The sequence below is a fragment of the Chinchilla lanigera genome, unplaced genomic scaffold (genome assembly GCF_000276665.1).
Source record: "Chinchilla lanigera isolate Chin_1 unplaced genomic scaffold, ChiLan1.0 scaffold00043, whole genome shotgun sequence".
Lineage (NCBI taxonomy): Eukaryota > Metazoa > Chordata > Mammalia > Rodentia > Chinchillidae > Chinchilla > Chinchilla lanigera.
This window is the reverse complement of record NW_004955444.1, coordinates 7,609,256-7,631,415: the sequence shown is the minus strand read 5'-3', so window position 1 is coordinate 7,631,415 and position 22,160 is coordinate 7,609,256. Positions and strand designations below refer to the sequence as shown.

The 22,160-nt window shown below is 37.0% G+C and overlaps 1 protein-coding gene across 1 annotated transcript in view; it reads left to right on the top strand.

The window, feature by feature from the left end:
• The window catches only part of Kcnb2 (potassium channel, voltage gated Shab related subfamily B, member 2), a 409,389-nt gene that overhangs the window by 14,984 nt on the left and 372,245 nt on the right, over positions 1-22,160 (top strand). The window contains exon 2 of the mRNA XM_005392097.2: positions 16,838-17,507. Within this exon, the coding sequence (XP_005392154.1) occupies positions 16,929-17,507 (579 nt within the window). The 5' untranslated portion in view covers positions 16,838-16,928. The remainder of the gene's footprint in view (positions 1-16,837; positions 17,508-22,160) is intronic.

Sequence of the window (22,160 nt, the reverse complement as noted above, 5' to 3'; positions counted from 1 at the left end):
AATTAGTTTCATTAGTACTGTTGATTTGTTACAAACTGTTTTTATGCTACAATCTAAAACACCTCATTTCAAATACGTTCTTCAAATATATTCTTTCAACCAGAAAGAAAGCCACCTATACATTATACATTGGCAGGATACTCTGCTTTATACCTTAAATTATTTTTCCAGCTCAAATACTTCTCTGCATCTTTTCGTTAGTACAGTATTAGTTGTTCCTTTAAGTCTTCATGTGGCAGTACATTAAATTATTTAAAAACAAAGTGATTATTGTTACTGACTATAAGTTTATCTTTTAAAAAATATCAGACTCAGTAACTTTGACTTGTCCTTTTACTTTCCCTTATTCTTGTATTAATGGAAATTTCATCATATTGGTTTTATTTTTCTGGCCTAAATTTCTTTTCTATGAGTGGATGAGTGTAACCTGAGAAACAAAAAAATACTTCATAAAATTTTAAGAAATTGACCAAAGATCTTTTATCCCATTCCTTATATGTCCAGTGGGAGAATGCACACAGAAATCTCATAGAACCTTAGCATCTCCATGACAGAAGGAACTGTGAAGGCCATCCTTCTAGTCAACCTCACCATGGGGTAAGAATTTGTCCTGAGCATGTATGACCAGTGGTCTTCTGGGGTCCAGTTGAACATTACCAAACAGTTGGCCCAATTGGGAGGGGGGGTGTCTTGAAATAGCACATTCTATTGTTGATCAGCTTATTAGAGAGTAATTGTTAGGGAGTCCTAATTATTTATAACTTATTTTCTACCTAGTTCTGGAAAATCTAGCTTGCTTTGGTTAGAATTGACAAATCAGAATCAGCAGAATTCTCAAATAAACTGGAAGTTACTATAATAAACTATTTTTAATGCTAATGAAAACATTTGACCAAAATTTAAAAAACCCTGCATACACACAAACACATTAACAATACTCATGGTAGAAACTCACAATACTCATTCATTCATTCTTTTGACGGTACACAAACATTTGTTAAGCACGCGTATCATGTGACACACTAGCTAGGAACAAAGGTGCAGATAGAGATATCTGTCACTTTTAAGTAACTCACAATCAAAGTAGTGCATCTTGTTATAAACTCAAACGGTACCTTCCTCTCCGCTGTAGTTTTATCACAATTGTGGTTAGTTGCTTACATACTTATTTGTAGAATATTGCCTACCTCTGCTGGAATGTAATTTCCATAATGTTTGACTGTGCCTTAAGCAGAGAAGAGCCTCGTAAATATCTGAGGCTGAGAAATAATTCTGACTAGCAGTGATACAAGCAAAGCATTATAAGAGTAAAACAAATTGCTTGCTTTGGAGGCAGAGGAGATTAATTGTCCCTGGATGATAGGAGGAGGTATTTGTTGTTGACCTTAAATAATGAATAAGGATTTCTCAGAGAATGTGGGAAGAATCATTCCATACATGGCAGTCACTGGATTTGGGGAGTGGCCAGTAATATGAAATGGCTGGAATGAAGGAAAATGATTTGTAAATAAATAAATACAATCTATGAACCAGATCATTTACTTTTTCAGTCAGCTAATATTTGTTGTATGGCACTTAGGATACAAGGATGAATAAGATCAGATGTGATCACTGGCATCAAGGAACTTGGAGAGGATGGATATTAGGCAAATAATTAATGTAATCCTCCCAACAAATATGAAATCCAGTGTGACAAGTGCTGCCATAGGTGAAAGTTACTCGATTCAAGAAATTTTTAAAATAAGATTATTGGAGAATTAGGGGGCCGAAGAGAGCTACGACATGATCCATGAGTTGATGTCTGAAGGTAAAGATTGGAAAGAAAAGATGCGTACTTCTGTATGGGAGAGGAAGATGTTTCATTAAAAGCAATGAAAGAAGGTTCCAGAATCTACTAGACAGAGACCAGGAGGCATCAAGACACACAGTAGAAGCACAGAGATAAGCAGAGTTCAGGTGTTTGATCTTTGTGTTGTGTTATTTCTCTATCCTGAGAGCTGGGGAGACATGGAAGTATCTTACAAAAAGTGGTCCTGACCTGCTGCTGTATGCACCTGCAGTGTACAGAACCAGCAGGAGAGGACCAGAGCAGATGGAGACGGTTATCCTGAAAGCTAGTGCCAGGGAAGCAGAGGTACGGAAAAGTTCTGTGGGATGCAACTCTCATCACGAGCAAAATCAAGCTTCCTTACTGCAGCCGTTGCACTTCACTGAAATGAACAGTCTGTAGGAGACACCACAGCACAGCTTGGTGTAGTTTGAATCAATATTTTGACACGGGGGGAGACAGAGAAATAAAAGCTTTTGAAGACTTTGCGTGGAAGGTGGAAAGCAAAGAATAATGAAGCAGGGTGTGATGGAAGGAGATTGGTCTAGACTTGTACACATCTGGTTCTGGTTCAAGCTCAGCAACTACCAAGTGATGTCAGTTAAGTCACGTGATCTCACTGGATTTCAGTGCTAAAAGGGATAAATAAGAAAATTGGACCAGGTCATAACCAAGCTCCCTTCTGCCGCATTCTGTGATTTCAGTCCTGGGCAACTTAGTGACTTAGCAAGATCCTATAAACAACAAAAACAATGGTTTTGCTTGTAGCTCAGTGCAAAGTCTCCTTTCAATCCCAAAACTAATTCAGTATTTGAGCTTTTAAGAGAACCATATTATTTATTCTGTGTTGGATTTTGGGAAAATAGGGACAGGAACATAGTTTGGAAGTATATTGTTCCTGTTAAGCAAAACCCAACTGAGATACATCCTTTGGGCAAGAATCTTACTTCTAAACATTCCAGACTGATTATTACATCATCTAAGACCTTAAATTACTAGAACAAACTTAACAAAATGTTTAACTCATCCAAATTTCATAGAATTTTTTTGATTTTGTTTCATAGAGGCTACATCTGCCTTATGCCAAACATCCAAATGGAATGTGAAATTTAAGTCAGTCACCCAAATAGCAGATGGTATTAACCACATAGAACACCTAGTAGTGGCCAAAGTTTATGGTTCTTTTTTTTTTTTTTTCAAGATATTACAGTGGTCTGTTCTTTGCCATTCCTTTCCGTGGTATCAAGAATCCCTCTGTCGGTTGTCTTTGTGCCTTTTTCTTATCAACTTTCCTCTTTCTTTATCCTATTTACTCCACGTGACTCTGGGAAGACTTTTGCAAAAGAAGACTTTTAAAAGAACACATTTCAGGCCCCAACAAAAAGGGTGGTAGCATCACAATCATAATAGAAAATCTACTAGCTGAATGGCTGGACGTTCCTATATAAATTGAGCTTTTTTTTTTTTTTTGCGTATATTTTGAAACAGATTGAAATTTTCCAGCCATGACTATACATTTTTGTTTATAAAAGGTACAAAATGCTTTATAACTCAGTATTTCATTTTTCATAATAGGAAGAAAATTTTTTGTCAACTGTTCATATAAAGGGCCATTTTTTCTAAAAGATAGTCTAGTATATTGTTTTCTAGTAATAGCAAATATATATAGTCTTAATTCTTTAAATAATTCTGTATTCTGATGAAGAAATGGTATTTAAATAGGATATTTATAAATGTAGAGCTATCTGTGATATTGAAAGTTGCTCATATTACATATTCTTATTACCTGTCTTCCTACTCTTGCTGTAGCACAGTACTTCCTTTGACCACTGAAAGCAAAGCTTTTAGGATTTCATTTGAGTGCATCTAAAAAAAGCATCGGTTATATCAAGGATAAAAGTACTGGGTTTTTTAAAACTAAGGAGTAAATAGTTGTGCTAAAATTAAAGAACATATTGACATTAGCAGTCTTTGATTGCAGAAAAGAAATGCCACTATTTACTTTTCTTAGGACAAGGGCAGAATTTTAGTTATTCCTAGATCTTGACATTGAAATCCAATGGATAAAAGGAAATTCATGAATATTTCTAAATCCTAAAGCAATCCAGCTATGTTCAATTTCTTAGAATAGCAGAAAGTTTTCAGGAACTTCCTTGAAGATAGTGTATCTGTATAATACATTTGATTTTTTAAGCCCATTAAAGTTTCATTGTTTTTCATTAGTGCATTTTGGAAGTGCTTTTTAAAATTTCTGGTGATGAAATTTTTTTAAACATTGATTACATTTTATCTAATAGTTGTGATTCTTTTCTCTTCATCCATCTACTAAAAATCTCTGTGACTGTCTGAAACAGAAATTTGCTATGGAATATCATATATAAAAGCTTAAGAAAATATTGTAGAGCTATGCCCAGAGTGGTATGTACTTAAAGGTCTCCAAGCAGCTTGTTTGCAAATGCCTGCTCAGTGTGTACTAGCAACCCAAAAAGGAGACATTAAACATCACTTCACTTAGACCTTTAAGAAGACTTGCTTTACATCTTCGCAGGATTGCCCATGTGACTTACTCTGCCTAGCTACACTAAGGAAGTCAAGTGTATGACATAGTGCTAGTATTTTTGAGACTACAGTAGAAAATATCACCCCCCCAACCCAGAACCTCAAGCTGTAATTAGGATGCTAGGATCAGAAAGTTGTGTTTTGTCAAGTTTGGCGCTGAACTTGTGGCAGCATAATTCCACGCTGTTGGTAGAGGAGCAGGTTGCAGCTGTGAAAAACTCAAATGTTTGTTGTTGTTTATTGTTCAAAGAGTCACTTTTGTCTCCGAGAGACTAACAAAGGGATGTTTAGTACATTTGCATTGCCAGCTGATTTGTTGCAGGCCTAACTTTCAATTATACCAATAAGGTAAAGTAAATCAACCAACTGGCGAGAGAAAATAGTAACTGAGATTTCACTCACGACGTAAATACGTGTCTTTGGTTTGTAACTGACCATTTGTATATATAAATTCTAACCAGCTACATAACATCTACACAGTTTAAGCATTGGATTATAATAAGTTTTTATTATACTTACGTACTAAATTGAATTACATGATTAATTCTTATGGAGTAAAATGATTATGATAGACATAATTTCAGTTATAAAATTCTATGTGAGAAAACAAAGCATTGTATCCACTTTCATTACTAAAATTAAAAACATAAATTTCACAAACACTCTGGAGTGGTAAGACACAATACTTAACCTAGAGGAAACCGACAGATTCATTGTTAGAAGTAAAATTAATACGGCAGAACAGAACATAGATTAAAAGTGAAAAATTAAAGTATAGGAAAATCAACACTAAAAGAAATGATTGAATAATGTTCTAAAGGTAGCCTGTTCTGAAGGTAATAAAAATTAGAGGGTTCTTGTAGTAAAATATGAAAATCACTTTTTTGTAAGAAACTAGACATGAAAAATGCTTTCACTGACTATGAGGTAATAGATGTTTATTTCTACATAAAATTAAGATGGTGATGGGAAGGAGTTTGGTGGGAAAGCCCACCTCATCACAATGGGAAGAAAAGAATCAAGTGTCACAAGGAGTCATAGAATTGTAGACAGGGAAATGGCATTGTTTAATGGATGAGGAGATTGAAGTTCAGTCAGAAGTGTGAAAGGCATGAAGAAGTTCAGCCCAACTTGAACTTTACAAAACCTCTCATAAAAAAAACACAACTGTCATGCTCAATGCACACCTGTGGTCCTCCTACTTAGGATGCTGAGGCAGGAGGATTGCTTGAGCTCAGGAGTTTGAGACGAGCTTAGGCAGCGAAGTGAGACCACATCTCAAAAAAGAAAACAGAAGTAATAATAGGGGCTGAGTGTAGCTCAGTGATCAAGCATGTGCTTAGCGTGAAAGAGGTCCTGGGTTCGATCCACAACAACACACACAGGCGCACACACATCCTCAGTCTTGTTTTAGATATCTTTTCTTCTGGAGGACATATATTTTCAGCTCAGGAAGATTTTATATTCAGCTAGAATATAGGATATAGAAAACTTGATAGAGTATGTACAAGTTTAGGAATACATAATTTGGTTTTCTAGTTATGTAAGAGGTTTTGAAGATGGAAAGATCTAGAGAACAGAAGAGGAAGAAAAGAAATGGCGCAGAAGAAGAGTGTACAGTGTGCAGGTTGATAGAGATGGGAAGGCATGAAAAATCCACAGAGGAAGAGAGGAGGGAGAATAAGAAGTGGGCAGACAGAAAGGCTCAGTTTCAAAGGCATGCTTGATCCGGGCTGATGCCCCACAGTTCAGCTGAATTATTGTTTTATTTTGAAATCTTGATTAAGTTTGTATTCACAGCTTTTCAGCTGATAGAGAACTTGGACCTTTGAACCTGCAGTCTTTACTGGGTAACCTGCAGGACATTATGCCAAGGAAAAAATTAAAATTTTTACCACAGTAACAAATAATAAGAATAGATCATCTTTAAAGTATGAAAATCGAATTAACAGGCCATTCTCCAAACCTACATTTCTCTACCCCTGGGCACTAAATTTCAGTCTGTCTTTTATTGTGTGTTTTGTAAGCAATGCTGGATTTTTTGTAATAGAAAGTTCTCAATCGGTGAAGAAGATATTTTTAAATTTAAATCTTATGACCTCTCTTCACTTGAGACACGTATCCTACAAAAAGGAAAACTACTATACATCATAGGCATGAAATTATTTAAGACAAATGGTGACCTACCAGTGACTCTGACATGGCATTTGCTTTTAGTGATGGCTTTTACAAGATAGCAAATCACACTATGCCCTTGACCATAAACATGAGATATTTCTATCACATTGGAGTTAGCTCCCTTTGTGGAAAACCTCGATATTATAATAAAGTAAAAAACTACTTATCTTCTTCACATTTGTATAAGGCCTGATATTCTAAATTCATTTTACATTTATATCCAAATTAAAAATGGATGATCTTACTGCCTTATTCATATGGGCTAATCACATAGCCTATATAGCTTGCTGAGATATCAGTACACCTAGAGCTAAGCTGGTTAATGAAGACTAGATATTTGTATTCATCACTGGAATTGCCCATCTCTAATATGTTTAGTTTTCTCTTGCCTGATCCTAATATTGCTGTTTAATTTTTAAAATATTTATAGTTCATCATCACTTGAATACAAAATTCAGCCACGAGCATCAGTGGCACCAAGATGTATGCTATGAGGTACTTGTTATGTGTAGGTACAATACTCAGTAGAGAAAAAGTGGGCCCACAATTCCAAGCCTCATAAATATATGTCATAGAAGACAGAAGATACGCAGAGGGAAAATATTAAATTATTTAATAGACACAAGCATAGCTTTTATTCATTTTCTTTTTATATTTTAAAGAGGAAAAATTTAAAAATTTCAAAATAAGAGGGTAACAGCAGTTAATACATTGCATATTGTTATCTTTAAATTACTTATTCAGAGTATAAAATATTGGCATTTAATTGTCCAAATAATATTACCACAGACTTTACTTTTCAGTGAACTAAGAGCAATTAGTACTATAACTATCTTGACTATCTTTTATGTATACTTTTTTCTTTTTATTTTTTCCCTTCCTTCTTTTCTCCATTTTTCCATCCCAATTTCTCTTTCCTTTTGAAGTGTCTTCTCATTTTACAATATCTGTTGTACATTTTGGATCTTATTTACTCCTTTAGCTTCTCCAAGGGAGACAATATGGTGCTCACACATGTGCATCTGGTTTATTTCCCTTATGAGTATGGTCTCAATTTGCATCCATTTACCTATAAAAGTCTCCAGTTTATCCTTATTTATGGCTGAGTAATACTCCATTGTATAAAAATACCACATGGTTTTTATCCATTCCTCGGCTGATGGACATTTAGGTTGTTTCCAAGATATAGCTATTACAAATTGTGTTGACATGGGTGCACATACATCACTGTGGTACAATGTTTTTAATTCTTCTGGGAAGATATCCAGAAGGAGAACAGCTGGGTCAAATGGACCTAAAATTCTTAATTTTTGAGGAACCTCCACATTGATTTCCACTGTGGTTGTACTAGTTTACTCTCCCACCAAGAGTAGAGAAGGTTCCTTTTCCCCCACAGCTGCTCCAGCATTTGTTATTGGTTAATTTCTTGATGATAGCCATTCTTTCTGGGGTGAGATAGAATCTCAGTGTCATTTTAATTTGCATTTCTCAAATGACCAGTGATGTTGAAGATTTCATCATATATTTCTTTGCTGTTTACATTTCTTCATCTGAGAAGTGTATATTCATCTCAGATGCCCATTTTTGGATTGGGTCTTTAAATTTGGGAGGTGTAATTTTTTTTTGACTTTTTTTATATGTTCTTGATAGTAATCTTTGTCTGAGGAACAGCTGGCACACATTTTTCCCACATTATGGACTGTCTGTTCACTCTGTTGGTGGTTTCTCTCACTGTATGAAAGCTTTTCAATACGATGAGATCCCCGTTGTTGATTCTTTGTGATAGTTCCTGTGTGATCAAGGTTTTATTCATAAAGTCTTTGCCTACACAATGTCTTCAAGAGTTTTACCTATCCTATCTTCCAGCAGATTTAATGGTTCTGTTTTAATATTTAGATCTTTGATCCATTTAGAACTTAGTTTAGTGCAGGGTGAAAGATATAGGTCTAATTTTAATCTTCAGCATGTGCAGAGTGAGTTTTTCCAGTACCATTTATTAAAGAGGGTATCTTCCAGTGAATATATTTGGCACCTTTGTCAAAAATAAGGTGGTTAAGTATGTCTGGGGCTGTTTCTACATCTTCTAGTCTGTTCCATTGATCTTCAGGGCTTTTTTTTTTTTTTGCCAGTACCACGCTGTTTTTATCACCACAGGTAATTTTAAGTCAGGGATTGTGATGCCCTCTGCCTTACCTTTGTTGCCCAGAATTGCCTTTGCTATTTGAGGTCTCTTCTGGTTCCAAATGAATTTTAGGTTTGTTTTCAGTGAAATATGCTATTGGAATTTAGATTAGAATTATATTAAATCTGTATTACAGTTTTGGCAGTGTGACTACTTTCACTATATTGGTTCTTCCTACCCAAGAGCAAGAGATATCTTTCCATTTTCTGATACCTCCTTTAATCTCCTTTTTCAGAGTATCATAGTTTTAAATGTAGAGGTCTTTCACAGCCTTCATTAGATTGATTCCTAGGTATTTCTTTTTTTTGGATGCTATTATGAAACGTGTTGTTTCACTAATTTCTTTCTTAATGAGTTTGTTGTTCCTGTACAGGAAGACTGTTGATTTTTGAGTATTGACTTTGTGTCTGGCCACGCTACTGAATTTGTTTATTAAATGTAGCAGTCTTTTGTGGAGTTTTAAGGATCTTCTATGTAGGTATCATGTCATCTTCAAATAATGATAATTTAACTTCTTCCATTCCTGTCATTATTTTTTTTAATTTCATTCTCTTGTCTAATTGCTCTGATTGAAGTTTCCAGGACTCTATTGAATAAGAGTAGAGGCAGTGGGCATCCTTGTTTTGTTCCTGATTTTTGTCCATTTAGTATTATGTTGGTTGTTGGCTTGTCATAGATGACTTTTGTCAGATTGAGATAAAGACCATCTATTCCAATTTTCTGTAGGGTTTTTATCATGAATCGGTGCTGAACTTTGTCAAAAACTTTATCTGCATCTATTGAGATGATTATATGATTTTTGTCCTTGGCTTTGTTAATATGGTGTATTACATTTACTGACTTATGTATGTTGAACCATCCCTGCATCCTTGGGATGAATCCCACTTGGTCATGGTGTATAGTTTTCTTCATGATTTGCTGCATTCTGTTTGCCAGTATCTTATTGAGGATTTTTGCTTCTATTCATTAAGGAGATTGGCCTGTAATTCTCTTTCTTAGTTGAGTCCTTCTCTGGTTTTGTTTTTGCTTTTGTTTTAATTTATTTTAAAAATAAAAGAGGGAAAACACATTAACAAACAGACAACCATTTACAAAATAGCAAAGAACAATACAAACAATACAGAGTTACAAAGTGGTAGGACATTAGCAATGCTTGTTGTATTACATATTGATATCTTCAAAGTGGTTTCTCAGGAAAACAAATAGAGACATTCAACATTGATCAATCAAGGAATCATTAACTGTTTCGTTCAGTAAAGAAATAGAAGACAGTGCTTCAACTATGTTAGCTATCCTGTATATACATGCATACATAATTTCCCCTTTTTTCCCTTCTCTTTTCCCACATCCCAGTTGTCCTTTACTTTTGAGCATTTTCCTTTCATTTCACAACGTCTTTCATAGCTCCAAGTTTTTATTCACTCTTTCAGGTTTTACACTAGTGAGACAATATGATGCTTACACATGCAGGTCTGATTTATTTTGCTTATGAGTATGGTCTCTAGTTGTGACCATTTAGCTACAAAAGCCTCAAGTTTATCTGTCTTTATAGCTGAGTAATATTCCATTATATAAAAGTACCACAATTTTTTTATCCAATCCTCAGTGCATGGACATTTGGATTGCTTCCACAATTTAGCAATTACAAATTGCGCTGCTGTGAACATAGGTGCACATATATCACTATGATACGATGTTTTTAGATCTTCGGGGAAAATGCCCAGAAGAGGAATAGCTGGTTTGAATGAGACCTATGGACCTAGTTTTCTGAGGAATGTCCAAACTCTTTTCCACAGTGGTTTCACCAGTCTTCATTCCCACAGCAGTGGAGAAGGGTTCCTATTTCTCCACAGCCTCGCCCGCACTTGTTATTGGTTGATTTCTTAATGCTAGCCATTCTTACTGGGGTAAGGTGGAATCTCAATGTTGTTTTAATTTGTATTTCTCAAATTACTAATGATGTTGAATATTTTCTCATGTATTTATTTACCATTTGTATTTCTTTATTTGAGAAGTGTGTATTCATGTCAGCTGCCCATTTTTGGATTGGGTCTTTGAATTTGTTGGGGGCTGATGTTTTTAAATTCTTTATATGTTGTAGGTAGAAGGCTTTTGTCCAAGCTTCTCTGGTTTTGTTATCACGGTACTGCCTGCTTCCAGGAATGAATTTTGGAGTATTGCTTCCCTTTCAATTTCATTAAAGAGTTTGAGAAGTAGTGGTCTTTAATATTTTGTAGAATTCAGCAGTGAATTTGTCAGGGCCTGGGCTTTTCTTTGTTGGCAGGTTTTTAATTATATCTTCAATTGATATTGGTTTATTTATGATTTTATATCATCTTGATTTAGTTTTGGTAATTCATATGTATCTAGGAATCTGTCTATTCCTTCTGCATTTTCCATCTCACTAGAATACAAGTTTGCAAAGCAGGTATAGATGATCGTCTGGATTTCTGCAGGGTGCACTATTATTTCATCCTTTTCATTTCTAATTGTGTGTATTTGAGTCTTTTCTTTCCTTTTTTGATAAGTTTGGATAAGGGTTTGTCTATTTTATTTAATATCTCAAAGAACCAACTCTTTGATTCATTGATTCTATGTATTTTTGTTTTAGTCTCCAATAAGTTAATGCTCTGATCTTTATAACTTCCTCTCTCATATGAGCTTTTGACTTAGCCTGCTCTTCTTCTTCCAAAAGTTTGAGGTTTACCATTAAGTTGTTTATTTGTACTTGCTCTATTTTCCTGATATGGGTATTTATTACAATAAATTTCCCTCTTAGGACTACTTTCATTGTGTCCCATAAGTTCTGGTATGTTGTGCTGTTGTTATTATTTAATTATAGAAACTGTCTAATTTCCTCTTTAATTTCACCTGTGACTCATTAGCTGTTCAGGAAGGTGCTATTTAATTTCCATGTGTTTATGAAGTTCTTGTGGTTCTTTTTGCCATTGATTTCCAATTTCATTGCACTATGGCCTGATAATATGCATCGGATAATTTTGATTCCTTTGCATTTACTTAAACATGTTTTGTGAGCTAGTATGTGGTCTGTTTTGCAGAACATCTCATGTATGGCTGAGAAGAATGTATATTCTGACGTTGTGGGGTGGAACACTCTGTAGACATCTACTAAGTCTATTTGTTCAGAAGTTTGATTGAGTTCTAATATGTCGTTGATTTTTTGTCTAGTTGATCTGTTTTATTGTGACAATGGGATATTGAAATCCCACAATACAATTGTATTAGTGCTTATTTGATTTTTCATTCCCATTAATATTTGTTTTATAAAGTTGGGTGCACTGGTATTTGTTGCATATATATTTATGACTGTTTATCTCATCCTCTTGGATTGTTCCCTTTACAAGGATCTAGTGACCTTCCTTAGCTTCCTTAATTACTTTTGGCTTGAAATTCACTTTGTCTGCAAATAGAATAACTACTCCTGCTTTTTTTTTGATTTCCTGTTGCCTGGAGTATTGCTTTCCATCCTTTGACTTTCAGTCTATGAATTTCTTTTTAAATTAAATGTGTTTCTTGTATGCAGCATATTGTTGAATCATGCTTCTTGATCCATTCTGCCAGTCTGTGTCTTTTTATTGGTGAATTGAGGCCACTGACATTAATGGTTGTAACTGATATGTATTGACTTATCCTTGTTATGTTATTTTCCTATTGTTAGCAACCCCTCTTTTTTTCCTCCCTCCCTCTGTTTACTTGTTTGCCTGGCCTGGTGGATTCCTTCTGTTGGGGTTTATAGGGTTGTTGTCCTTGTTATCTTTTTCTAAAATGTCCTTCAAAACACTTTGGAGTGCTTGTTTGGTATTCAGAAATTTCCTCAGATATTCTTGTCCTGAAGCATCTTATTTCTCCATCAACTTTGAAAGATAGTTTTGTGTGATACATCAATTTTGGTTAAAGATTGTTTTCCTTTAGAACTTGAAGTATTTCACTCCAAGCTCTTCTTCACTTGAGGGTTGGTGTGAAGTCAACTGTGATTCTGAAGGGCTTCCTTCAGAGGTGATTTGTTTCTTTTCCATAACAGCTTTTAAGAGTCTATTCGTGTATTGATTTTCTGGAATCTTGACTATGGTGTGCTTGAATATAGATTTTTTTATTATGGCTAATTGGAATTCTATATGCCTCATTTGTCTGTATATCAAATTCTTCTTCCCTACCAGGGAAGTTTTCTGCCATGATGTTTGTGAACAGTTGGTTTTATATCATTTGTGCTATCTCCTGCTTTTTCACTGACTCCAGCCACTCTTAAGTTATTTTTCTTTGCCTCATCCTGCAGCTGGCTTATTGATTTCTCATGGTCATTTGCTTTTTTACAGAAATCTTTCTTTTCATGATCACTAACTGCAAGCCTGTCTTTTATACCTGAGATCCTGTCCTCACATTGGCTTAATCTTCTGTGAATACTTTCAGTGGAATTTTTATTCTCCTGGATATCTTCTTGAATCTGTCATATGGATTCCATTTCTTTCCTATGCTGAGCATTCATGGCTTCCATAATTTTCTTAAACTCCTCTATTTTTTTGCCTGTATCTACTCTAGAGTGGTGAAGAATGATTTTCCTTGGGTATATCATCTCTGCTGTTAACCTGAGAAATTATTTCTAATTTGATTTTTTTTCTAGAGCCTCATTCAATTATTTTCTTGTTATCACTTTGCAAAGGCCAGGTTGGTGGCTTTCAGATTGCCCTACCTCACTGACCTGTTAGTTTGCATTTGGCAGACTGGGTGTCTGGGGTTGCATCTTGTTTAAGTGTCTTCTCATTTTCTTTTTTGTAAAGTTTACAGGGTGATGTTTATAAATTGCCTATGGTGGGTTGCTTTATTGCTGGAGTTTAGAACCCTTAGGAAATGACTGCTTCTCTGAGTTATCTTTCAGGTGTAGCTGGTTTTTGGATTTTGAGTGTTACAAGATCCTACCTCTTCAATTTATTGGGGATGAGAAGTTGCTTCCTGTTTTGCCCAGCCCTTGGTTCTCTGGCACAGTGCCACAATATTTTCTGCAACCCTTAGTCAATCTCGGTCTTGGAATACCAGGAAGAACACCTGTTTAGAACACTTATGTCACTTTTGGCTATAGTGGTACCAATGACAATAGCACCAAACACAGGCTAGAAAATGACAAATTGAGTTAACCATTTTTTTTTTTTTTTTGGTTTTTCTCTGGTACCGGGAACCGAACTCACGACCTTGCGCTTGCCAGGCAGGCACTTTTGCCGCTGAGCTAAATCCCCAGCCCCTGAGTTAACCATTAATTTTCCACCTTTAATCATGTGAACTAGGTTTATGGTTATATATCAAAATCTAAAACAAACCAGAAAATTATATGCAGTATACAAGTTCTTAATATGTCAGTTTTGCTCTCAGGGGTTAAAATTTAGAATGGGTTAGGGAGAAAAGGAGAAGTGGAAGAAGAAGAAGAGATTAGAAGTAAGGATGGAGGACCAAGGGGGATCATGCTTACTTTGGGAAACTGGTGCAGAAGACTAGAGGGAAAGAGAGAAGAAAGAGATAAAAAGAACAACAGAATAACAACTACAAAGCAGCTAGAAACCATGTTATATTCATATAAAAACAAGATCAAACAATGAAGAAGAAAAAAACAAAGACAAAACCACCACCACCACAACAACAAAAACAAATGAGAGAAAGAGAAAAAAAAGATAGAAAAAAGTCCACTTCCAGGTTTGTCTCTGCTATCACTGGTAGACAACATGTGGAGACAGAGTCCCAACCCATCTTTTCTTCATTTTCAATCAGTTTTTAGAAACTAAACTTCAGGGAGAAATATGAAGATTCTTATTCTATTCAGATCTGTCTCCCTGTATTGAGCACTTTGCATAAACTATCTCATTTTATTATTGAAACACTATTCATGATACTGTTGTCCTCATTTTATAGATTAGGAAATTGAAGTTCAGAGAGTTCAAATTACCCAATCATTGTATCTCCTCTTCATTTTATAAAAATAGGCATTTTTTTTTTATCTGTGAGGAAAGTATATATGTATATGCCTAGAATATTCCTGTATCTATGTGGTTAAAAAAAACTCCCAATTCAAATATATTTACTGGCCATTTTTAAAATACTTTTTATGTAGTCCATCCACATTTTTTCATAAACTTAACATATTCATTTTAGAGGATACTTGCCCTCCAGATGGAGAAATAAATTTAACTTTCAAGATGGAGAAGCCAGAGGCATACAGAAATTGGTGTGTATTTTTAAAAGACTGCTAATTATAAGGACTTCTCAAATCTAAAAGTTCTTTCCTTTGGTATAAGCCATTGATTTATGAAACATGGTGTCTTACATTAAAGGTAGAGTTTTGGATGAATTGCTTGAAGCTCATGATTTTCTGCAAAAGCATTTAAGGGGAGGATAACTATGAAGTTCTAGCTGTTGCATATCAGAATAATAGATCAATAAGGGAGTATGAGAGCAGTAATGTTTTAAATAATTAGCACACAGGAAAAAAGAGTTGGAGGTAATAGAAGACAACACACATACACATATTGTGATATACACTGTATACCTGTAGCATATAAATAGATGCCTTTTGGGCAATTGATTCCAGTAACTCCATTTATGCATTTTCTGGCCATATATATTTAAAGAATTGGTTTGCTATTTAATATCTATTAAACATATAAAATGGATATGCATTGTACTCATTGATATGGATATAATTAAACAGAAAAGATGGTTGTGGTCCTCAAGGTCTGCCAGCATACTGTGGGAAAAATGTTATTGCAGTCTTGTGGTAAAATAGAAGAGACATGCAGGGACAGTTTCATGCTCCCAGAGGGGATATGTCATGGAAGACTGTCTGGAGAGGGTGAGGTGTGACCTGAATCTTGAAGAGCAAGCAGAAGTTAGTCAAAAGGAAATGGGAGAAGCAGAGGTCCTTCCAGGACATAACATGAATGAGCCAGAAACTTGAAACAGTGATGTGTGCAGTATGGGACTGTTGATGTACAGAAATCTCCCCTTAATGTTTTATACTTCCTATGGTTTTAGTTACCTGTGGTCAAACAAGATCCAAAAATACTAGATGGAAAGTTTCAGAAATTCATGAGTTAAATATTTTTTTATTATAGTATATTATTACATGTAATTGTGCTAATTTATTGTTAGTTATTGTTACTCTCTTCCTTGCCTAATTTATAAATTAAGCTATATCATAGTTATGCATGTGTTGGGAAGAACATAATGTATATAGGGTTCAACACTCTGCACTTGCCGGTCTCAGTGGGTCCCTTCTTGGTCGCCAGTGCATCCTCTGAGGATAAGGGAAGACTATTGTACAATGGGGGGGAGATGAGAGGTGAGGGTACAGAGGCCGCTCTAAGATAGCTAACTAGAGTTTATAGTGCTGGTGAGAGTTTATGCTTCCAGTAACAATGAGTCTTTGCACGGTTTAAAGCATGGGAGTGGGTAGGTCAGATTTGTATCTTAGTAGATCATTTTAGCAGCTGTGTAAAGAATAGTTTTTAGATGGCCAGAATCAGAGTTGGGTACCCAGTCAAGAGGCCTTTGTAGAGATGTAACTAAGAGGTGCTGAGGGTTTAAACCAGTGCTTTGGGTGGAAACTGGATAATTTTGGTGGAGGACTTAAGATTTGTTTAGGAGATGTCATTGGTAAGACTGTGCTTATTTGGATGTTGGTGAATGGATCAGAATTTCTCAGACTTTGAACCTGGGTGATGGCATGCAGTGGGAAAAGCCAGAAACCTGAGGTGTAGCATGAACAGGAACTGACCTAGAAGGTTGGAGGGATGGTCAAACTGTTCCTCAGTATGTGTATCACAGTCTGCAACTTGGGAAAGCAGTATCTGGTGACTTGTTTGAGAAATGTCAACTTGCAGGTACACAGAGCTGAGTATACGGCTTCTTCGGTGTAATCGTGTGTTGGGTTGCAACCGCCCCTTTATCCTGGAGCAAACGTTTGTATCTCCAAAACAGAAGCAGTCATTAATATTATACCTCCTGTTTTTAACAACAGAATGACCTTATAGAATAGGAAGCACTCTAAGAAAAATGCAAGTAACCAAAGGGTGGTTGTTTTCTTCCAGGGCTCAGTGGACATGCCTGCCCCAGAGGAAGACAGCTGCAGCTGACGTCGCTTTTTAAGGATCCTGCCTCTGCAGCTTTGTCTGGTTCAAAATGGCAGAGAAGGCTCCACCAGGCTTAAATAGGAAGACTTCAAGGTCGACGCTTTCTCTCCCTCCAGAACCTGTGGACATTATCAGAAGCAAAACGTGCTCACGGAGAGTGAAGATCAACGTGGGGGGCCTCAACCACGAAGTGCTGTGGAGAACGCTGGACAGGCTGCCCAGGACGCGGCTGGGGAAGCTGCGGGACTGCAACACGCACGAGAGCCTCCTGGAGGTGTGCGATGACTACAATCTCAACGAGAATGAGTATTTCTTTGATCGACATCCTGGAGCCTTCACGTCCATTTTAAATTTCTACCGGACAGGGAAACTGCACATGATGGAAGAAATGTGCGCCCTCTCTTTTGGCCAAGAGCTTGATTACTGGGGGATCGACGAGATCTACTTAGAGTCCTGCTGCCAAGCCAGATACCACCAGAAGAAAGAACAGATGAACGAAGAACTGAGGCGGGAGGCAGAGACCATGCGCGAGCGAGAGGGAGAAGAGTTTGATAATACCTGCTGCCCCGAGAAACGGAAGAAACTTTGGGACTTGCTGGAGAAACCCAACTCATCAGTGGCCGCAAAGGTATGGAAATCACGGTATTGGTAGAAAGGTGGTACCTACATTCCAAAGGATATGGTTTTCTCCATTGCTTTCCTAAGATAGAACCAGACATGGCTGCATGGACTATATGGTGAAAAGTTCTTTCCAACATCTTACTTAGTCAAATGTACCATTCTTCCTGTGTGCTGCCGTAAGGTGGTATTATGTTTGTGGATTTAATTATCTGTAGGAACAGGCCTGGGCAGCAGAGTACAGAAGACAGTTCTGGTGCCAAACGGTGTTGGTGACTGGTGTCGGTTTGGAGGATGAGGCGAAAGCTCATACCCATCTTCCCTAGCTCATACCCATCAGGCACAGTCCTGCACAAGAGCTAGGCCTGGGCACCATCTTGCAGAAAGGGAAAGTACCACCCTTAGCAAGAGAGTGGGTGCTTTCTGGCATGGTTTTATGGAAAGAGAGGAAAAGAGAGGAAAGCATGCCTGTCCCCAGTGGCTCAGAGGGTTGGGAGACCAGGCACGCAGAGGAAAGTTGTCTTATTCAGCCGTGTAATGAATAAGTCGATGTTCCGGATGCATCCATTTGTCTCTCCTCATGAGGGATACTTTAGCAATGCTGTGTCTGACTGTGGATGCCTATTGTTTTTATATTTGAAGCATTACCACATCCCGGAGTTCATAAAGTACTCTCTAGAAATGAAGTTAAGTTCATATTTTTCCATTGTGCCTGTATAGATCTAAGTCTCAGACTAAATTTTTGGTCACACATTTCAATATTTAATTCAACCGCATGATCTTGTTTATCTAATTTTATCTAGAGCATTGGGGGTTAGTGCAAGCTGAACTTCACTCCATATATTTAGTTCTGCATTGCAGGATGAATGGTAATTTAAAAAGTCAAAAGAGTCATCTTTAGCTGCAGGAGCCTTGTATCGATGTTTCTTGCATAATACAGGAAATGGTATATGGAATGGAGAAGGGAAGAATGTGTCATCGTATGAATTCTTTTGATTACTTACAGTTTTTTTTCAGATATCTTCTCCCTTTTAACAATAATGGTTTGAAAATAATAGACCATCTGAGCCTTTTAACTAGAAATTATGATTCTACATGATAATCCTGAACATAAATTATCATAGAATACAGATGTTCATAAAACTGTTTCTTGTGTTATTTGATATGTCTGGTTTTGTTTCTGATTGACTTCTAAATGAATTTTGTTTTCTGGCCAGGACTGGCACCTAAATGAAATAAAATGTATTTCTCTTGTGCATAATGAAGAAATACGTATTTTGTGCCAATGAAGATTTAAACTAGGTAGTTTCACAGTTATAAATCAATCCTTTGTCTATATTTGTTTTATTGGTAAGGGAAAGAGGTTGCAGCATTTGTGGGGTTTTGGGGAAAGACTGTTGCTTTTTCCTATGTCAAGTGCTGACTTACATATTTGAGTTATGGCTAAAAATATGGAGTGAATTTCGAAAGTGAATGAGATAGACTCTAGATTTAAAAATGAGTATTGTGGGTGTTAAAGTAACTTCTTTAAGATTTGAGGCAACTGAAGAAATAAACTGTTGCTCAGCCAAAAGTGCCAGAAGGATTTAGCCAATGATAGAAAAATAAGCAGCAAATTCAGATAAAATTCAAAGTTTAATGTGACTTATTTGTTCATAAAACATTATTAACATGTATGTAAAGCCAGATATTGCCTCAGAAAAATTTTTCAGAAGTATATGAATTTTTTTCTGATGAATTTTCAGTAAGACTCCAGAATAGGGTCAATAACCTGATTTCCCAGTAGGGTGGTATATTTAATCTCTACATTTTAGAAAGCAGCGGCCATGCCTTGAAGTCTTAAGAGTGTGATGTTGATAATGACCTATTCTAATATGCCATTATATAACTCTGTGCATCAGACGGATTATTTAAACTTGCTTCAAATTATATATACAGATAAGATTTCTGCCCACAACAGCAGCTAAGGACAGTGTTTTTGGAAGTTTCTATGTAGTTATAAATAGTAAATTTGTCTCCCCGTTATTAATGAAGCTAAATGACTCTTTGTTACCTTCGGTAGATTCTTTACTAAATGTTCAGAAAGTATTTATGTTTGTTTATTTAGATGTCTACACTACCCTCTGAGTGGTGCGGAATTACGGAAGTTATTTTCCTTTGATTATATAGTAGATTGGTGAAAATATTGCTCATTTGTCTGAGGCTTGGAGCCTTTTAAATGCTCTGTATGATGTCATATATAAACTACTACCTTTCCCTTCCTGCTTCTCAAATCAGGTAACTTGTTTTCTGGAGTAAACCTTGGTAAGGAGAGGGTTAATGCAGGTATGTGGGAATATGGTATTTTTATAATTTAAAAAGAAGTAGGTTTATTACTTTATTACTGCTGCAACAGGATGATACTCTAGCCCTTACTGTGTGTACTTTACATTGTGGGTACATCAGGCTCTTACATATGCATGAAGCCCTTGTGTAGGCATGTGTGGAATGTCTGTGTTCTTCCTTACTGGCTTAGGAGGTGAAGTATCTTTGCAGGAAGATGCCGGCTCACCTTGCTTTGTCCAAGAATGCTTGTTCAGTTTGGTTATTCAATTGAACATGTATTCTACATGTGCTCTACAGTGTACACATGAAAGTAGACACTTAGGAAGACACTCCCTTCTCCCCAGAATTAAAAATAATATTCTGTTATTCTGTTATTTTAAATAAGGACTTCATATCACTGAAAATACTTGTTCTTTCTCTTTGGGTTTCTCTATTTTTCTAATATACCTATAATATTTCTGTAACAGAGAAAGTATAAATGTTGTAAGACCATTTGTCACATTCCTGACTTGAAGGAATATTCTATCAGACAGTTCATAAGTTAGGTACTTACTTTCTGGTATAGCATATACTCAGTAACTAATTAAGTGATAATTGCTCAGCTGGTGTCATGTGTATCCATATAATTATTGCACAAAATTACTGCAAGGCCTGTTGACCTGTCATACTGTTTCCGGATATGACCCTGACAGCAACTCAGTTGTAGAGAACTGGCTCCCTGGTGTCACAAAGAAGAGCTACTTTAATTGAATTTTCTGGTGCATTAATAACTGGAAAAAAAAAACCCAAAACAAGACTTAAGAATGTGGTATATTTGAAATGTCTATATTTGACAAATTAGTATGTGTGTACATACACAGAAGACTATGAAATATAATTGTACTTTCCACAAACTCTGACAGGATTAATGTAAATTGTTATTTCTTAGTTCTCAAGGGTATGGATGATCTAGTGTGGGATACAAGTTCATGTCTGTAAGATAGATGTTGTCTTCTTTCAGTCCTGTCAGTGCACTCGGTGCTTATGTATACTCTCATGTCAACAGTTGAAATCTGACGCTATTATAAGTATGTGACCTGGCAGCGTGGGGCTGGGGATGGCTGGAACAGCACTCTGGAGTACCACCACGAGGGGCTGCTTGCCCTGGTATCTGTCACAGGACTGTGCAAGGCCAGAGGATGGGCTTAACTGGCCACTGTTTCCTTGGCAGTGACTTGGAACTAGAGTTGGGCCTGCATCTCTTCCCGGCCAGGGTAATTCAGTCAGTTTCTGGATCGGAATCCATTTTTCTCCCTTTACTTGGCCTCCTCCCAAAAGAGCTACAGCAGCCATTCCCCTGTAAATATTGCATGCAGTGACTTCAGCCTGAGAGGTATTTAAAAGCCTTGAAGGGAAACGGGTCCTGTGGCGTGTGGTAATCCCAGGCTTTGAACGAAAAGAGAGTCAGCAGGTAACACAGCCCACCTGAGACCTGAGAGAAACCAGGCTCACCGGTACCAGACAGGTCCTCATTCTGGACATCTGAAGGTCAAGGACTAAGGAAATCAGCCAGGTCCCTGGCATGGCTGTGACTTTACCAGGCAGTATAGAAGGACAGGGTGTGAAGAGGTTTCCTGACAGCAGAGTGATCTTGGGGGCCGGGGTGGGGGACACATGGGGAAGCTAGATTATAAGCAGCCCTGATTTGATGAGAACAACAGAAGGCAAAATCTGCAGAAACACATTTCTCTTCATCAGAAGCAGACAGCAAGAGCCCTCTAGCACCTTTACTGGGCAGGATGTGGAGTCACATGGGACACTGTGTGCTGTCTCCGTTATAACTAGATGTCCCCCCGAAGCCTGTGATCATAGGTGGCACTTTGGGGAGGTGATTGGATCAGTGGATTAGCCACTGATGAGTTTATAGCTAAAATTGGTGTTGGTAGGTGAAGCCCGGAAGGAGATGGCTCAGTGGGGGCGTGGCCTGGGAGGGTGTATCTCCCTGCCTTGATCTCTCTGTTTCCACCATCATGCCATGCATGTGCTTCTTCCCTGCTATGCCACCCTGCCCTGGAGCCAGATGAGCATGAACCGACACCTCTGTAACCTGGAGGGCAAAATAAACCTTTCCTTCTTAGAGTTGTGGGTGTCAGCAATTGTGTCTCAGTGGTAGAGAAGTAACTAAAGTGGTCTCCCCCTCCTCTAGTTCATTATTTCTCAGCTACCACTTCTTACATTTTCCTCTACCTTCTTTTCTTTTGCTTTGCCTACTTTCTTTTCTGGTCTTGTCTCCTTCCTCTCTTGCTCTTTCTCCTCCTTCTTCCCCTTTTTCTTCTTGCTCTTTCTGACTTGTACCTTC